Source organism: Bos taurus, chromosome 7, assembly GCF_002263795.3.
Source record: "Bos taurus isolate L1 Dominette 01449 registration number 42190680 breed Hereford chromosome 7, ARS-UCD2.0, whole genome shotgun sequence".
NCBI lineage: Eukaryota > Metazoa > Chordata > Mammalia > Artiodactyla > Bovidae > Bos > Bos taurus.
Genome location: NC_037334.1, coordinates 14926170 through 14941357, shown reverse-complemented (window position 1 = coordinate 14941357; position 15188 = coordinate 14926170). Strand labels below are relative to the sequence as shown.

General features: G+C 56.0%; 1 protein-coding gene across 1 annotated transcript; it reads left to right on the top strand.

Moving 5' to 3' along the window:
* The first annotated feature begins 3206 nt into the window (after positions 1-3206).
* CDC37 (cell division cycle 37, HSP90 cochaperone) lies at positions 3207-14383 on the top strand. Its single transcript, NM_001035338.2, is given in 8 exon segments — positions 3207-3372; positions 9788-10069; positions 10417-10525; positions 10633-10748; positions 11092-11214; positions 11812-11994; positions 12085-12156; positions 13847-14383. Coding segments are annotated over 8 exon segments (1143 nt in total). The 5' UTR covers positions 3207-3270; the 3' UTR covers positions 14003-14383.
* Positions 14384-15188: the final 805 nt, after the last annotated feature.

The following is a 15188-nucleotide window of genomic DNA, read 5'->3' as shown; positions in this document are numbered from 1 at the left end:
CTATCAGGCTCCTTTGTCCGTGGAATTCTCCAGTCAAGAATATTGGAGTGGGTTGCCATTTCCTCCTCCAGGGGATCTTCCTTACCCAGGGATGGAAACTGTCTCCTGTACCTCCTGAGTTGCAGGCGGATTCTTTACTGCTGAGCCACCGGGGAAGCACAGTTTGTTGTTATATATTTATGTTGTTGTTTCTTCACTGATTACTAAATGTCAGCTCCATGGGGGTAGGGGGTTTTGATCTGTTCACTGCTGTGTCCTGAGCACTGGGTACATAGTAGACACTGAGTAAATATCCTTTCAGTGGATGAACATAGGGCTGTGTCTGTGTGGTATGAGGAGAGAGGGGCTGATAGATGTCATGGGTTCCTGGAGGGACCTGTGCTCAAGTCTGGTCTCTATTCTCTTCCATTCTTGGCTGTTCACAACCATCTCTTCAGCCATCCTCACTTGTATGGGAATGACAACATCCCATCAACTTCCTGTACTGCCTTTGATGACATCTTTCCCCTTTTCTGGGTCTAAGGGACTCACTTGCCTCATCTGTAACATGGGAGACAGGATGGGTTGGTTCATGACTAGCCTCCTACCTGACCTAAAGCACTATGAAAATAGTTTCAATCAAATTCCCTCTTTAATTAATTCAACATTTATTATGCACCTATTGTGTACCAGGTACTCTTCTAGACCGGCCCTGCCCCCGTGGAGCAGAAAGTGAATGATGAAGGCAGATACAAACCATAAAATCTCATTGAATCTTGGACACCCTCCCCTGAAATCACTCTCCATGCCTCATGGAATTTTAGTCTTCACTGTCTAAAATCACTGAGGGGTTTCTCTGTTCACATATTGATCTTGCTCCCTCAGCAGTCTCCAGGGTCAGCCAAGCCAGGACCCAGCTTGTCTCTTTGGTTGCTGTAGTCTGACCACCCAGCCACAGGGCCCTGACATACAGTAGGCACTTGGGAAATACGTGTGGAGTGAGCTTGAAAATAAATGACGGACTAATGTGGACTCGAAAACAAGACCTCCCCTAATCCTGGGTGAGTCATTACCCACTTTGCAGATGAGGAAATTGAGGCTCAGGAAGGCAAAGCCGTTTGCCCAGTCCCACAACCGCAGCTAAGCAGTGTGTGGCTGTGAGATGCAGCAGAGGAAGCTTGGGAGCCCAGAGGAGCATTCCCAGCCCCCCACCCCCACCCGAGAGATACCACACATCCAGCTGGAGATGCGCTGATGGGAGGTGGGTGGTTGGGAGGGCGAGGGACAGTGCGAAGCAACTCAGGGGTATCTGTCTCAGTCCCCAGGAGTGGAGATGCTGTGTTGGTAGGAGATTAGTAAAAGCCTGGAGCTGATGGGGGAGCTTCCGGCGCCCTGTCCCCAATTCTGGGAGCTGGGGCTCCTGGCACCCTGATTCGTTGGGGCCAGGCAACTCCAGTCTCCGAAGCTAGGTAGAGACACCCCCCGCCCCCCCCCCGCTCCCCCCTCCCCGAGCCTACACGGGAATCCCGATTCGGGGTCCTCCCTATACACCCTCAGCCTGGAGGCCAGCCTGCAGCCCTCAACCGGCTACGTGGGGGGCCCTGACTTTCTTGGGGGGCGATGGAATTCCCCCCTCCCCGCCCGGAGCCCCTCCCTCCCGGGCGCCAGGTCCCCCTCCCGGCCGCAGTCATAGTCCAAAGCTTACCTTGCAGGGGGGCTGGGGAGGGGATGCCCCGCCCTCTCCGGCCTGGGGGGCGGGAGGGGACCAGGGTGTCCAGCCCCTTTGTTTGCCGGTGTGTGTGTGTGTGCGTGTGTGTGTGTGTGTGTGTGTATGTGTGAGATCGGGAGCCCCGCTGGGATGTAGGTCCGTGCGCGCGCGTACCCGGGCCTTGACGGCCGCTGTGATGCTGAACTGCCAGGGTTGGAAGAGGAGGAGGAAAGGGGGACTCCCCCGCCCTCGCCCGCCTACTCGCGGGTTTGAATGGACCGTGAGGGGGAGGGGCGGCAGCGGGCGGGCGCTTTTGTCTGGATGGCCCCACCCCTTCCCGGGGCCGGGGAATCCCCCACACCCCACCCATTTAAAGACCTTTACTCCTTTCTCTCCAGCGCCCCCACAAAGGCCTGCTTGGTTGGGGGGAATCTGGAATAGGCGCCCTTCACTCAAGTGGCTGAATCTCCTTCCATTCTCCCTGTCCTCCGCCCTGCGCCCTTTAATCTGAGATAATCCTGGCCCTAGGCTGCAACGCAGCCTTTTATCCCAGTATCAAAGCGGGGGTAGGGATATATGAAAATGTGTGGCTGCGGTCGCCCAAGCTCAATGTAATGGAGTTCTTAGAGTCCGGGACGAGGAAGGGGATCCCAGACGAAAGAGGGAGGGACTGCGAGGAGTCCCAGAGTACCTCGACGGAGAAAGACCCCCTGCGTGCGCACTTCCAAGCTCTTCCACCCCTCCCCCACCTGGCGCGGGGCACCAGCACTGGCCGCTAGTTAGACACTAGCGACACCCAGCGGAGGCATGGGGAACCGCCGTGGATAGGCTCCCGAGGCCCGTTAAGTGCGGTCGGGTGATTCCAGAGGGGGCGTGTATGCGCCAATCCCGGCTAAGGAGTGTCAGAAGATGGGGGAGGCGAGAGGGGAAGCTGTGGTCCGAGCCAGGGAAACACCAGTTCTCAAGGCAGGGCCACATCGCCCCCATCTAGGCTCCTCGAGGGCAGGGCCACAACCTTCCTTCACTTAGACCCTCCCAGAGCAGGGCCTTGTACCCCTTGGACTGGGAAGGTCCTTTCCCATCAGGCACCATCTCCAGCACAAAGTCCCTCTTCACAAAAGACGGGAGCGAGGTCTTTCGCCGAGGCCGAGCCCCAGCAGTGGGCTCAGGCTGACGTCACTGTGGCGTGGCTAAGAGGACAATCCTCTTTCTCAGTCTTGCCAACTGCCCCCTTTCCCAGGGCTGCCGTAAACGCCCACCGTGGAGTAGCGGGAGATGAGGGGGGCTCGAGGTTGGCGAACCCACCAGTAAGTCCCCAGGAGGGGCCTAGTGGAGGCCGGAAGCCCGATGGGATGAGGTCTCAACGGACTCCCGAGAGCCGAAACACGTGCGCAGGGCTCTTTAAGAACTTGGTCGCCAGTGCCGCTGCTGAGGTTACTAAGGATGTGACGTCACGCGCGGGCGGGGCGTGCGCTCCCGGGCGGAAGCGGAAGGGGCGGGGCTCCGCGGGCTGAGTCTCAGTGCTGCCGCCGCCGCCGCCGCTACAGCTACCAGAGCCCTGGAGGGCTGGGCCCCGAGGCAAGATGGTGGACTACAGCGTGTGGGACCACATCGAGGTGTCTGACGATGAAGACGAGACGCACCCCAACATCGACACCGCTAGCCTCTTCCGCTGGCGGCACCAGGTAGAGCGCGCGCGCCCAGCCCCTTCCCCCACTCCCGGGACTCCGCTTCAGAGTTCTGACCCCTGATACTGCCGGGGGGGCCCAGCCATTAATACCTGGGATTGCCCCCTACAGCCTGGACTTTCCGAATAGCCCAGGGTTCCTCGATTCAATTCCGGGGCCATAGAATTGCCGGGACCCCTGAGTTCCTTACCCGCGATGCCGGCGGGCCCCCCCCCCCCCTTCTAGTTTCTTCTTGAAACTCCAGGTTGACCTGTACGGCATCTTTTTAGAATTTAGACTGCCAAGATAAGCTTTTGACGTGCCTCCCAATCCTGCTTGGGATCTTCCACTTACACCCAGATTTCTACCTCAGAATCTGGATCCTGAACCTAGTCGGGTACCCAGTTAAGATCTTGGCTGTTCCATGGCCCCTCCTTACCCCTGTGCTCAGTCTCTTCAGTCGTGTCCAACTCTTTGTGACCCCATGGACTGTAACCCGCCAGGCTTCTCTGTCCGTGGGATTCTCCAGGCAAGAATACTGGAGTCGGTTGCCATTTCCTTCTCCAGGGGATCTTCTCAATCCAGGGATCGAACCCGCGTCTTTTATGTCTCCTACATTCGCAGACAGGTTCTTTACCACTGGCGCCGTCTGGAAGCCCTCCAAAACCCTAGAGTTCCCGATAGTTTGTCTATTCTGCGACCTGCTTTTCTGGATCCTTATGGTTCAGATCCAGAAGTCTTACTCCTCTGAATGAAACAATTCTGTCTTCCCCTGAGATTTCTATTCCTGGCTTGGGACTCCAACCCACACCCAAGACCCCTCCCCTAGAACAAAGATTGGCACCCCCTCCCCCCAGGGCCCTCAGTCTCATCTAGGCCTGGAATTTTGAAACCTGGGTCCTGTTCAGAATGAACCACCACCTCCACCCTGATGGAGCCTCCAATTCCGGAGGCTCTCCTTCAGCCTTCAGTACTGTTAGACCCAATTTCCCATTACATCAGGAAACCCTACCCACGTGGCTTCCTGCCCAGCCAGAACCCCTGCCCCTCCTTGGTACCTCACACCCAGTCCCCGCCCACCCCCGAGACAGACTTCAGTGGGAACCTTTGCCAGCTTCAGGATGCCTCATTCAAACCCAAGTCCAGGACCCAAATCCACCCCATCTCCCTTCTGACCCAAACTTGGTGTGTTCTTAAATACCCACAATGACCCTGCTGTTACAAGGAACCCTCCCATCCTGATTCCAGATTCACTGCCCCTTCTTTTATCTATTTTCCCCCAAATACAGACCCCCAGAATCCCAAGTCTGTATGTTCTTTCGACAGCCTGCAAACCCCCCCCACCCCCCGCCCCCCGCCCAGCTGTGCTCAAAGGCCAACAGAATGACTCTCCTGAGACCTTGTATGCTAACTTCTTGCTCCACCAACTCAGAGCTCTTACACCCACATTCCAGGGGCTGCTCTGCTCTCACGCTTATGGCATATACCTCCTAGAACCTTCCAGTTAGGAAGGCCTCATTTTATCTTCCCATGTATCAGTTCGCAGTTGTTTATCCAGAAACTCCTAGAAGCGCCCTTCCTCATCCTGCTGAGACACAGTAACCGTGCCTTCATCTAGTCCCGGTTCTGGGTCCAACCCATTTCTTAAAGCAGCAGCCTCCTGGCTAGGGCTTCCCTGGTGGCTCAGATGGTAAAGAATCTGCCTGCAATGCAGGAGACCCAGGTTCAATCTCTGGGTGGGGAAGATCCCCTGGAGTAGTGAACAGTGACCACTCCAGTATTCTTGCCTGGAGAATCCCATGGACAGAGAAGCCTGGCAGACTACAGTCCATGGGGTTGAAAGAGTCGGATACGATTGAGTGCCTAACCCTTTCACCTGGCTAGTGTACCTGGTGGGCAAGCCACTGGAGTGGAAAAAGAAAGTTCTAGCATTTCTCTCTTGCCACATGTGACATTTTATGATGAAATATTGAAGCTCTCCGCAAAGCTCTAAAGCCTATTCTTGGGAACACCTATTCTGGTCACGTAGTTGATCTCTATCACCAGGTTTGGTCCTGCTGGTTTGGGAGGCCATGCCCGCTCCCATACAGCGTCCTCTCACCACGCCCGACTCCCTCCTGGCGCAAAACCTTTTCCTGTCCAACCGCTGAGGACCCAGGGCTGTCGTGGAGATGAGTGGAGGCAGGGAGCCTGGTGTCTCCAGCATGAGGTTCCGCTGCCAGTGACCGGCAGCCTGAGCTCCAGCCCTGCCACAGGACCATCACTGCTTTGGGGGAGCGAGCCCCCTGCCTCCATGAGACTATCGTGAAAATGAAATGAGATTAGATTTGGAAAGAAATTGGCTCAGGGCCTGGGAGGAAAGAGTAAGCAATACTAAGAGTGGAAGAGGGGATTAGCCAAAAGGTGGCCTGGTACCCTTGTGAGCACAGGCCTGCCCGACTGGGTTCATATCCTGCTCCTTCTGAATATCACTGACTTGCTGTGATCCAGTGAGGTGTTTTATTTTATTTTTTAATTAATTTGACCACACAGGGTCTTAGTTACAGTGTGCTGGGTCTTTAGTTGCAGCATGTGGAATCTATTAATAGTTCCCTGACCGGAGATCGAACTGGGGCCCCTTGCATTGAGAGCACAGAGTCTCAGCCACTGGACCACCAGGGAAGTCCCCCGAAGTGAGTTTTGATCGCTGTGTGCCTCAGTTTCCCCAGCTGGCGGTCTTAATAGTGCCTACCCAACAGGCTTGCTGTGAGAGCCGCCTTATGAATTTAACGTGTGTACTGCTTGCGGGACAGCACTGGAACGTAATAAGCTTTGTGGAAACTTTAGCTCCTGTCGTCATCATTGCTTGGATAATTCATGTTCATGGTAAAAAATAAAAAATAATCCCAAGGCTCCAGAAGGGGACAAGTGAGTCTTCCCAGTTCTAGCTCCCTGGCTCCCTTGCCCAGAAACAGCTGCCAATCCTGGTTTCTCTTGGCTTCTTCCAGTGAGCCGGGCGGCATCCAGGTTCTGTGAGCCTCGGGTCCCCCCTTTCTGTGTAAGGCAGGAAACAGGGACACCTGTGGCCCCATCTCGCCACTGAGGTTTCTGCCCTGCCCAGCCTGACACAGCCTCTCCCGGAGGTGTAAAGCCCAGGTTGGGCAGGCTGCCACCCCTAGCAGAGCAGCTCCAGGAGGCCTTTATTTAGCTTTGGCCTCCCTGGCGACTGCTCAGAGGATGCCGGGGGATTTTGATGGCCACCCAGCAGATATCAGCGGTGTGGTAGGTTCCTGATGTCCCCTGAGGCCAGCGGTGATGCCAATAGCCCCTTTCAAGGCGGGGGAAGGTTTCAGAAAGACATGGGCCTATCGTGAAGAAAGGGAGGCAGCAGCGGCTGCAAGGCCTTAAGGGTCTTGTCCACCCCTTAACCAAATGGGAAAAGTGAGGCTCGTGATTGGCCATGTCAGTCCAGTGGGGTGTGAGAGAAGGGCTCGGGTCTCCCGGTTCTCACCCACATGTGCCTGGCCTTGTGCTGGAGCCTGGAGATATGAGCTCGGGTAAAGCACAGAAGTAGGTTAGCAACTATTCTGGTGACCGTGGCCATGACGATGGTGAGGACAGTATGTTGCAAGCGGTTTCCTTGAGGTAACTCGTTTAATCCTCACAACAACCCTGTGAGGCCCCATTTCATAGGGCTTCCCAGGTGGCGCTGGTGGTAAAGAACCTGCCTGCCAGTGCAGGAGACACCAGAGTCGTGGGTTCGATCCCTGGTTCGGGAAGATCCCCTGGAGAAGGAAATGGCAATTCGGAGGAGCCTGGCGGGCTGCAGTCCATAGGGTCACAAGAAGTCGGACACAACTGAAGCAATTTAGCACACCCGTTTCATAGAGGGGGACACCGAGGCAGGGGGAGGTGTAAGCGACCTTGCTAAGGTCACATTGCCAGTAGGTGTGGAGCTAGGTGCTCTGATGCAGTAGCAACTGCTCCCAGTTACCAGGCATGTGCTAGATATTGAAGTACACTTTCTTGTTTGAGCCCCAGAAAGGGAGACTGTCCTGTTGGACAGACAGTGATGACAGCAGCAAGTGTGGTAATTGGGCTGACTGCGCGTCCAGCAGGGCTCTGGCCTGTACAGCCTCTTTCGTGTCTTCCAGTGCGAGCTCGTGAGGTTGGTGCTGTTGTCCGCCTCTGACAGATAAGGAAACTGAGGTTTGGGAATTGGCCCAGAGACTCCCAGCCATTATGTGGTGGCCGTGGGGTATGACCCTGGGTCTGGGGTCTCAAGGCTTTCCACCAGCATCTCATCATGTCACCTGATGATCACCGAGGGGCCTTTGGGGCTCAATGACTCTAGGAGTCTCGCACTTGGGGAAGGCTTTGTTGAAGCTGAGACTTGCGGACAAATCAGATGGAGCGAGGGGAGTTCCAGCAGCGAGGAATAGCATGTGCAGAGGCTAAGAGGCAGGAGAGAGCCGGTCCATTCGGGGAGCCACAAGGGCCGGCGTTGGTCTGAAACCCAGCCCCTCAAGGAACATTAGTGCCATTTGGACAGCTTGGGGCAGGAATTTGGGGTCCCCTCTGAACAGGGAGGGCTGTGGTCAGATGGATGCGTTTCCAGGACTCTGGCAGCTTCTGAGCCTGGATTGGGGGGATGGGGATGGCATCTCTCAGGGTCCAGTGTGTGGCTCTGGGTTGAGCAGACAGTGCAGGGAACCAGGGGCAGGTGATGGAAAGCTGTGGCACCTATCAGTGTTCAGGCCATGGCTCTGGGTTGAGCAGGCATTGCGGGGAGCTGGGGGAGGTGATGGGGAACTGGGGCAGGGGTGGACAGTGACAGAGCCCCGTGACCCAGTGAGGGGTCTGGATGAGGAAGCTGAGATGACGTGCCGCCACTCAGCTTGGGGTGCAGCAGAAGAGTTCTGGGGAGCAGCGTCTAGGATGGGGGTATGCAGGAGTTTGGTGGGTACCACACTGGGCTTCAGAGGCATGTTGGCCTGGAGACAGCTGTGCAGGCCCTGCGGATCCAGATGCAGCACATGGGGTGGAGCACATTAGAGGAACGACTGGAAAGGAAACTCGTGGTGATTTGGTGGCAGAGAGGGAGGGAATGACTCACAGCAGGCCTCAGCTGGGGGCAGGAGGCAGGGGCGAGGGTCTTCCCTGAGGGAGGATACAGCAGAAAAATAGGTTTGGGGGAGCTCAGGTGGGGAGTTCAGTCTTGGGCACAGACCTGGTGGTGCCTGTAAGACACCAAGACAGCAGTGGCTGGAGGGCCATGTGGCCAGGGTAGGGTGCTTGAGTGTTACCGAGGGTGCTCCAGGCAGGAGGGGAGCCTGAGACCCTGGGGAGAGGGGAGGCCTTCTTCCAACGTGTGATTATTACATCCAACAAGTCTTAAGTCCCTGCTGTGCACCAGGTTCCTGGGTCTAGAGTCACAAGAGTGATCAGATCCCCACCTTTGTGGAGCCCGTCTCCTTGGAGGTGGACAGCACCCAAAACAGGGGAGAGAACTGTCACAGAATATTGTCAGATGACAAGTGCTGAGGAGGAAGATCAGGCAGAGCAGAAGAGGGGGCGATTGTGATCCTCAGCAGCATCAAGGAAGGCCTTATCTGGAAGGGACATTTTTTTTGAGTGCGCTGCATGACTTGCAGGATCTCAGTTCCCCATCCAGGGATTGAACCCTGGTCCCCAGCAGTGGAGCCTCAGAGCCCTAATCACTGGACCACCAGGGAATTCCCCGTAAGAGGCATTTGAAGATGATGAGGATGCAGGGTTTAGGGAGGTGAGGTAGACCTAAAGAGAGAACATTCCAGGCCAAGGGAACACACAGGCAGTGCAAAGGCCCTGAGGCTTGAAGTGAGTTGGGAAAAGGTGAGGCAGCCATTGTGGCTGGAGGGAGGGGCGGAGCAGGAGGAGATGAGGCTGTGGAGGAGACTGTTGTGCTTGGCTTTATGGGCTCTGGGGAGGACTTAGGCTTTTGCTCTGAATGAGGTAGGAGTCATAGAAGGTTCTTATTTTTAAAAATATTTATTTATATACTTGGCTGCATTGAGTCTTAGTTGTGGCATGCAAGATCTTTATGCCACAAGATCTTTGATCCTGTGTATTGCAGTACACAGGCTCTTTAGTTGTGACCTGTCGGCTTAGTTGCCCCAAGGCATGTGGGATCTTAGTTCCCCAACCAGGGATCAAACCACTTTCCCCTGCATTGGAAGGCGAATTCTTATTCACTGGACCGCTGGGGACGGCAGCCATAGAAGCTCCTGTGCAGAGAAGGGACCCGCCCTAGCTCAGGCCTACCTTAGGGGTGAGAGCAGGAGCCTGGAATCCAGTGCATGGAGGTTGGTGTGGACCTTCTCTGGGGTCATCCCAGGTGCCAACTGTGGAGAGCCTGGGGCCGGGGACAGGGCCAGGCTGTTCCCCAGAGTGACGGGCAGTGCCCAACCCTCAGGCCCGGGTGGAGCGCATGGAGCAGTTCCAGAAAGAGAAGGAGGAGCTGGACAGGGGCTGCCGCGAGTGCAAGCGCAAGGTGGCCGAGTGCCAGCGGAAGCTGAAGGAGCTGGAGGTGGCCGAGGGAGAGGGCGGGAAGGCCGAGCTGGAGCGGCTGCAGGCTGAGGCGCAGCAGCTGCGCAAGGAGGAGCGGAGCTGGGAGCAAAAGCTGGAGGAGATGCGCAAGAAGGAGAAGAGCATGCCCTGGAACGTGGACACGCTCAGCAAGGATGGCTTCAGCAAGGTGGGCGGGGCCTGGGCGTGACGGGCAGTGGGTGGGGGCAGGGAGCACTGCGCAGATCTAGGAATGGACGGATGCTGGCGGAAAGGGGGGTAGTGCCGGAGGGGAAGGGAGCAGGTGGGGGGCCCGGCCGGTGAGGCACCCCACCAGTACCCCTCCCTCTGATCTGCTCGAAGGCCCCAGTCCGAGGCCACGCCTGCCACGCCCACGCCACACTGATGTGCACGGCGCCGTCATCGCCTCCGCTGTGGATGGGATGGGCGTTGCGGCCGCGGCCGGCCCGGCCACGTTCGAGGCGCCCCGCGGCCGCAGCCTTGCCCCAGCCCACTCCCCTTCTCGCCTCACCACAGAGCATGGTCAACACCAAGCCTGAGCAGGCGGAGGAGGAGTCTGAAGAGGTGAGGGAGCAGAAACACAAAACTTTCGTGGAAAAGTATGAGAAACAGATCAAACACTTCGGTGAGTTGGGCCCAGGCGTGGGCTCCAGGTGGGTGGTGCGCATGAGAGAGGGCCGGCCCTCTGCCTCCGGTAGGCCCTTGGAGCACCTCGCCATCGCCTTCTGGCAGGCATGCTGCGCCGCTGGGACGACAGCCAGAAGTACCTGTCAGACAACGTCCACCTGGTGTGTGAGGAGACAGCCAACTACCTGGTCATCTGGTGCATTGACCTAGAGGTGGAGGAGGTGCGTGCAGACACTGCCGAGTGGGGGGTGGGGAGGGCCCAAAAGGCTTTGCCTTTTTTTTTTCTCTTATTATTTAAATTCTATTTTTATCATTCATGTTTGTTCAGAACATTGCAGTAGGCATGAAGGGAAAAAGAATGCATTTTTAAACACTGGAGTCTAGTATAGGAAGCCATACCATTATCTCTTAGGAGGAAAAGGGCATTAATTTTACATTGAAGTTAAATATTAAGACTAGCGTCCAAGTAAGCCACGGATAAGGTCTAAGTGCAAGTTGTGTTTTCACACAATGAGGGCTGGGGACAGGAGCCCGCCACTCGGTAACACTGTCCTCCCTTCGCAGAAATGTGCCCTCATGGAGCAGGTGGCTCACCAGACCATCGTCATGCAGTTCATCCTGGAGCTGGCCAAGAGCCTCAAGGTGGACCCCCGTGCCTGCTTCCGGCAGTTCTTCACCAAGATCAAGGTAGGGAGGTGGTCCTCCTCAGGGATCAGCCTGCGGTCCACTGGGGGAGGCAGATGCGGATCCACTCGGACTCAAGCCCCTGTGATCAGAATCTCATCCATCAGCAGAGGATTAGTCCGTAGAGGAGCTGGGTAGTGGGTGGCTCCAGTGGAGATTTGGAAAGCCGAGCTGGCAGGACGTGCTGAAAGTCCCAACCTAGGTGAGGGCCGGAGTCATGGGCACCTGTGGGTTTCTTATCTGAACACCGGAAGAGCACAGCTAGGGGAGATTCAGGGCAGACCTGAGGATGATCGAGGGTAGCTGTGTTGAGCTTGAGGTGCCTTCGAGACTCCACAGGAAGACGTGGAGGAGGTGGGTGTCACAAGTCTGCAGTATAAGCGGACATTCAGTCAGATGCTTGTAAGCACAGGGGCATAAGGTTTAGCTCAGAGAAGACGGAGGAGGCTAGACAGAGCAGAGGAGAGGCCTGAGCCCCAGAGTACCCGTGATTTAGTTCAGGACCAGCTGTGGGGAGCCCTGGGGCATCCCTGAGTACCTGCATTGGGAGGGTCCTGGGCTCCCCAGTCTCCCCTGGTGAACACCCTCCCTCCCCTGCAGACTGCCGACCGCCAGTACATGGAGGGCTTCAATGACGAACTGGAGGCTTTCAAAGACCGCGTGCGGGGCCGTGCCAAGCTGCGCATTGAGAAGGCTATGAAGGAATACGAGGAAGAGGAGCGCAAGAAGCGGCTTGGCCCCGGCGGCCTGGACCCCGTCGAGGTCTACGAGTCCCTTCCTGAGGTGAGGCTCCCCAGACCCTGGCAGGTGGCAGGTGGGCTGTCAGTGGGATCCCTGGGACCTAGGCCCTGACCCCACCCCCTGCACCCACAGGAACTTCAGAAGTGCTTTGACGCGAAGGATGTGCAGATGCTCCAAGATGCCATCAGCAAGATGGACCCCACGGTGAGTAACCACACACCCAAGCCCACCTGGTCAGGCAATGTGTCTCCCCCACCTCCTCCAGCCCTGCTGACCACGTTGCTGCTGGCAGTGTCCCTCCTGGCTTCTCAAAAGAGCCAGGGAGGTTTTGTCACCTTGTGGCTGGCACACAAGACAGCCAGGCTTCATGCCCCATGCTGTCTCACTTTTATTGAGCAGCTGCTATGTGCCCAGCATCTAGATTGAGCGTCCCTGTCCCTGTGGGCTGTTTGTGAGCGCACCCAGCTGACTCCACCTTTGCCAGCAACTCAGAGAGGCCTGTTCCACAGTCTCAGTTACCCCATCAAACCAGTATCTCTCAAAAACATATTAACTCACAAAATCTGTGGGGAGGGCCAAGTACGTGGTTGGCGCTGGTGAACCTCAGCTCTTTGGAGCAGTAACAGCACTGGTAGATAAGTACCCTGAGTTTTAATAAATCTCTGTTTAAGCCCCTTCCTGCTGCTTGGCTCACTGGTTGGCCACACTGATTCCCTCATCTATAAAACGGATCTAGTCTCTAGACCAGCTCAGGGTTTCTAGAAGCTTCTATGGGGATAAGCATGTAGACCAAGGGTCTTCAGAGAGTCTGGCTCAAAGGTTCACTGCCTGTGTGTAAATAAAATTTTGTTGGAACCGCAGCAGCCAGGCTGGTTTATTTTCATCTTGTCTATAGTTGATTTTGTGCTGCAGCCATAAAATTGAGGTGTGATGGAATGAGAGGTTTTGACAGGGACCACGGCCTGCAAGCCAAAAATATCTGTTGTCTGGCTTTTTATTTTTTTTTTAAAAGTTTACTGACCCTTGTTCTAGACCTGCACTTAAAATTTGAGTTGTTTGTGCTAAGTTGCTTCAGTCATGTCTGACTCTGTGACCCCATGTAGCCTGTCAAGCTCCTCTGTTCATGGGATTCTCCAGGGAAGAATACTGGAGTGGGTTGCCGTTTCCTCCTCCAGGGGATCTTTCCGACCTGTGAATTGAACCGGTGTCTCTTATGTCTTCTGCATTGGCAGGCAGGTTCTTTACCACTCGGATTCCCAGGTGGCTCAGACAGTAAAGAATCTGCCAATCTGCCTGCAATGCAGGAGACCTGGGTTCCATCCCTGGGTTGGGAAGATCCCCTGGAGAAGGGAACGGCTACCCACTCCAGTATTCTGGCCTGGAGAATTCCATGGACTATATAGTCCTGGGGATCGCAAAGAGTTACACATGACTGAGCAGCTTTCACTTCACTTCTTTACCACTAGTTCCACCTCGGAAGTTAAATTTGAATTAAAGTTAAGTAAAATTCAGGGACTTCTCTGGTGGTCCAGTGGCTAAGACTCCACGCTCCCAGTGCAGGGAGCCCAAGTTAGATCCCTGGTGAGGGAACTGGATCCCACATGCCACAACTAAGACTCAGCTCAGCCAAATAAATGTATTTTAAAAAAATAAAATAAAAATTCAAGCTCTGTCCTTGCCTTGCACCAATCACATTCGAAGTTCTCAGTAGGCACCCATGTCTGGTAGCTGCCATGTGGGATAGCACAGATTACAGACATAGATTACAGTTTACCCTCCTCCCAGACAGCTCTGATGTAGAAAGAGCAGAAAGTGGGCTTGGGGATGTGCAGGGGACAGGGGTGCCACCAGTAGGTGGCAGCCCAGCCTCACCCACCCACCCTTCTCCCCACAGGATGCGAAGTACCACATGCAGCGCTGCATCGACTCAGGCCTCTGGGTCCCCAACTCCAAGTCCAGCGAGGCCAAGGATGGGGAGGAGGCGGGTACTGGGGACCCCTTGCTGGAAGCCACCTCCAAGTCAGGCGACGAGAAGGATGTCAGCGTGTGACCTGACCTGGCCGCCGCAGGCCCCTGTGTGCCCCTTTTCAGAAAACAAAAATAGATGCCATCTCCCCAGGTCCAGGCTTCCTCCGCTTTTGCTGCTCCCCAACCTAGCCCGGAGGGGCCCTCCCACGCCCCTTCCACCTCCCCCCTCTCCCCCAGCCCTCATCCAAGTCTTTGCTTTGAGTCAAAGGGGCTTCACTGCCTGCAGCCCCCCATCAGCATTAAGCCAAAGGCCCGGGGATCCAGGGAGGGGCAGAGGTTGCCAGGTTGGTCCATGGGGTGGGGGTGGGTCCCCAGCCAAGGGGCCTGCTCCAGTCACTGTGGGCTGTTTTCACTGTTTGCCCGAGTCAAGTCTTCTATATAGTAAACAGCAATTATCTTCCAATAAAGGATTTCAGATGCTCTGTGGGGCGTCACGAGGGCTGTGGGCACAGCTCTTCTCTTGGGGTTGGGAAGGGACCTGTGAGTGTTGGCAGTTGGGCCTGTGACACTCCTGGCTTTGCCCTCCAGCAAATGGGCTGTGTCCCCCATCCACACTCCAGGCTCTCCCATCACCTGGAACCCTTCCTGAGGTTACCTTTGGATCAGAGCTCTCACCCCACCCCCATGAAGTCTTTGGCTCCTCCCATTCTCCTAAGCCCCTCCCACCATCCATTTGGGAGCATCACCCTGCACTGTGTCTTACCTTCCCCGGGGCCAGCACTGCCTCCAAGATTGATCTTGAGTCTGTCCACTGCCCTTCACTCTCCACCCTGGTCCAGGACCCGTCACCTCTAGCCTGGACTCCTGTCCCCAGCCTCCTGTCTCCTCCACCCTCACTGGACCCCAACAGGCAGGGAGCGCCTGTGAACATGAGAGTCCCAGCACAGCCTGCCCCAGAGTAGAAGCCTAAGTCCTTGCAGCTCATGGGGCCCTGTACCATCTGCCTGGTCCCCTCCCTGCCCTCATCACCTCGTGGTCTCCCACTGCCCCTCTCACCAACTCCCTCCTCTCTGCTCCTTGAGCACTTTAAGCTTCTCCATCAGTGTGGCCTTGGGCAGCTTAATCAGCCTCAGCATTCATCTCTGTATAGTGATAGAAATGTTCGTGCCTTCTTCCCAGGGCTGTGATGAGGAATGAGTGAGATGAGCAGGTGCACATAGCACCTGGTACTCATGCTCAAGATCTGGGCCCCGGCATGTCCCTGTCCC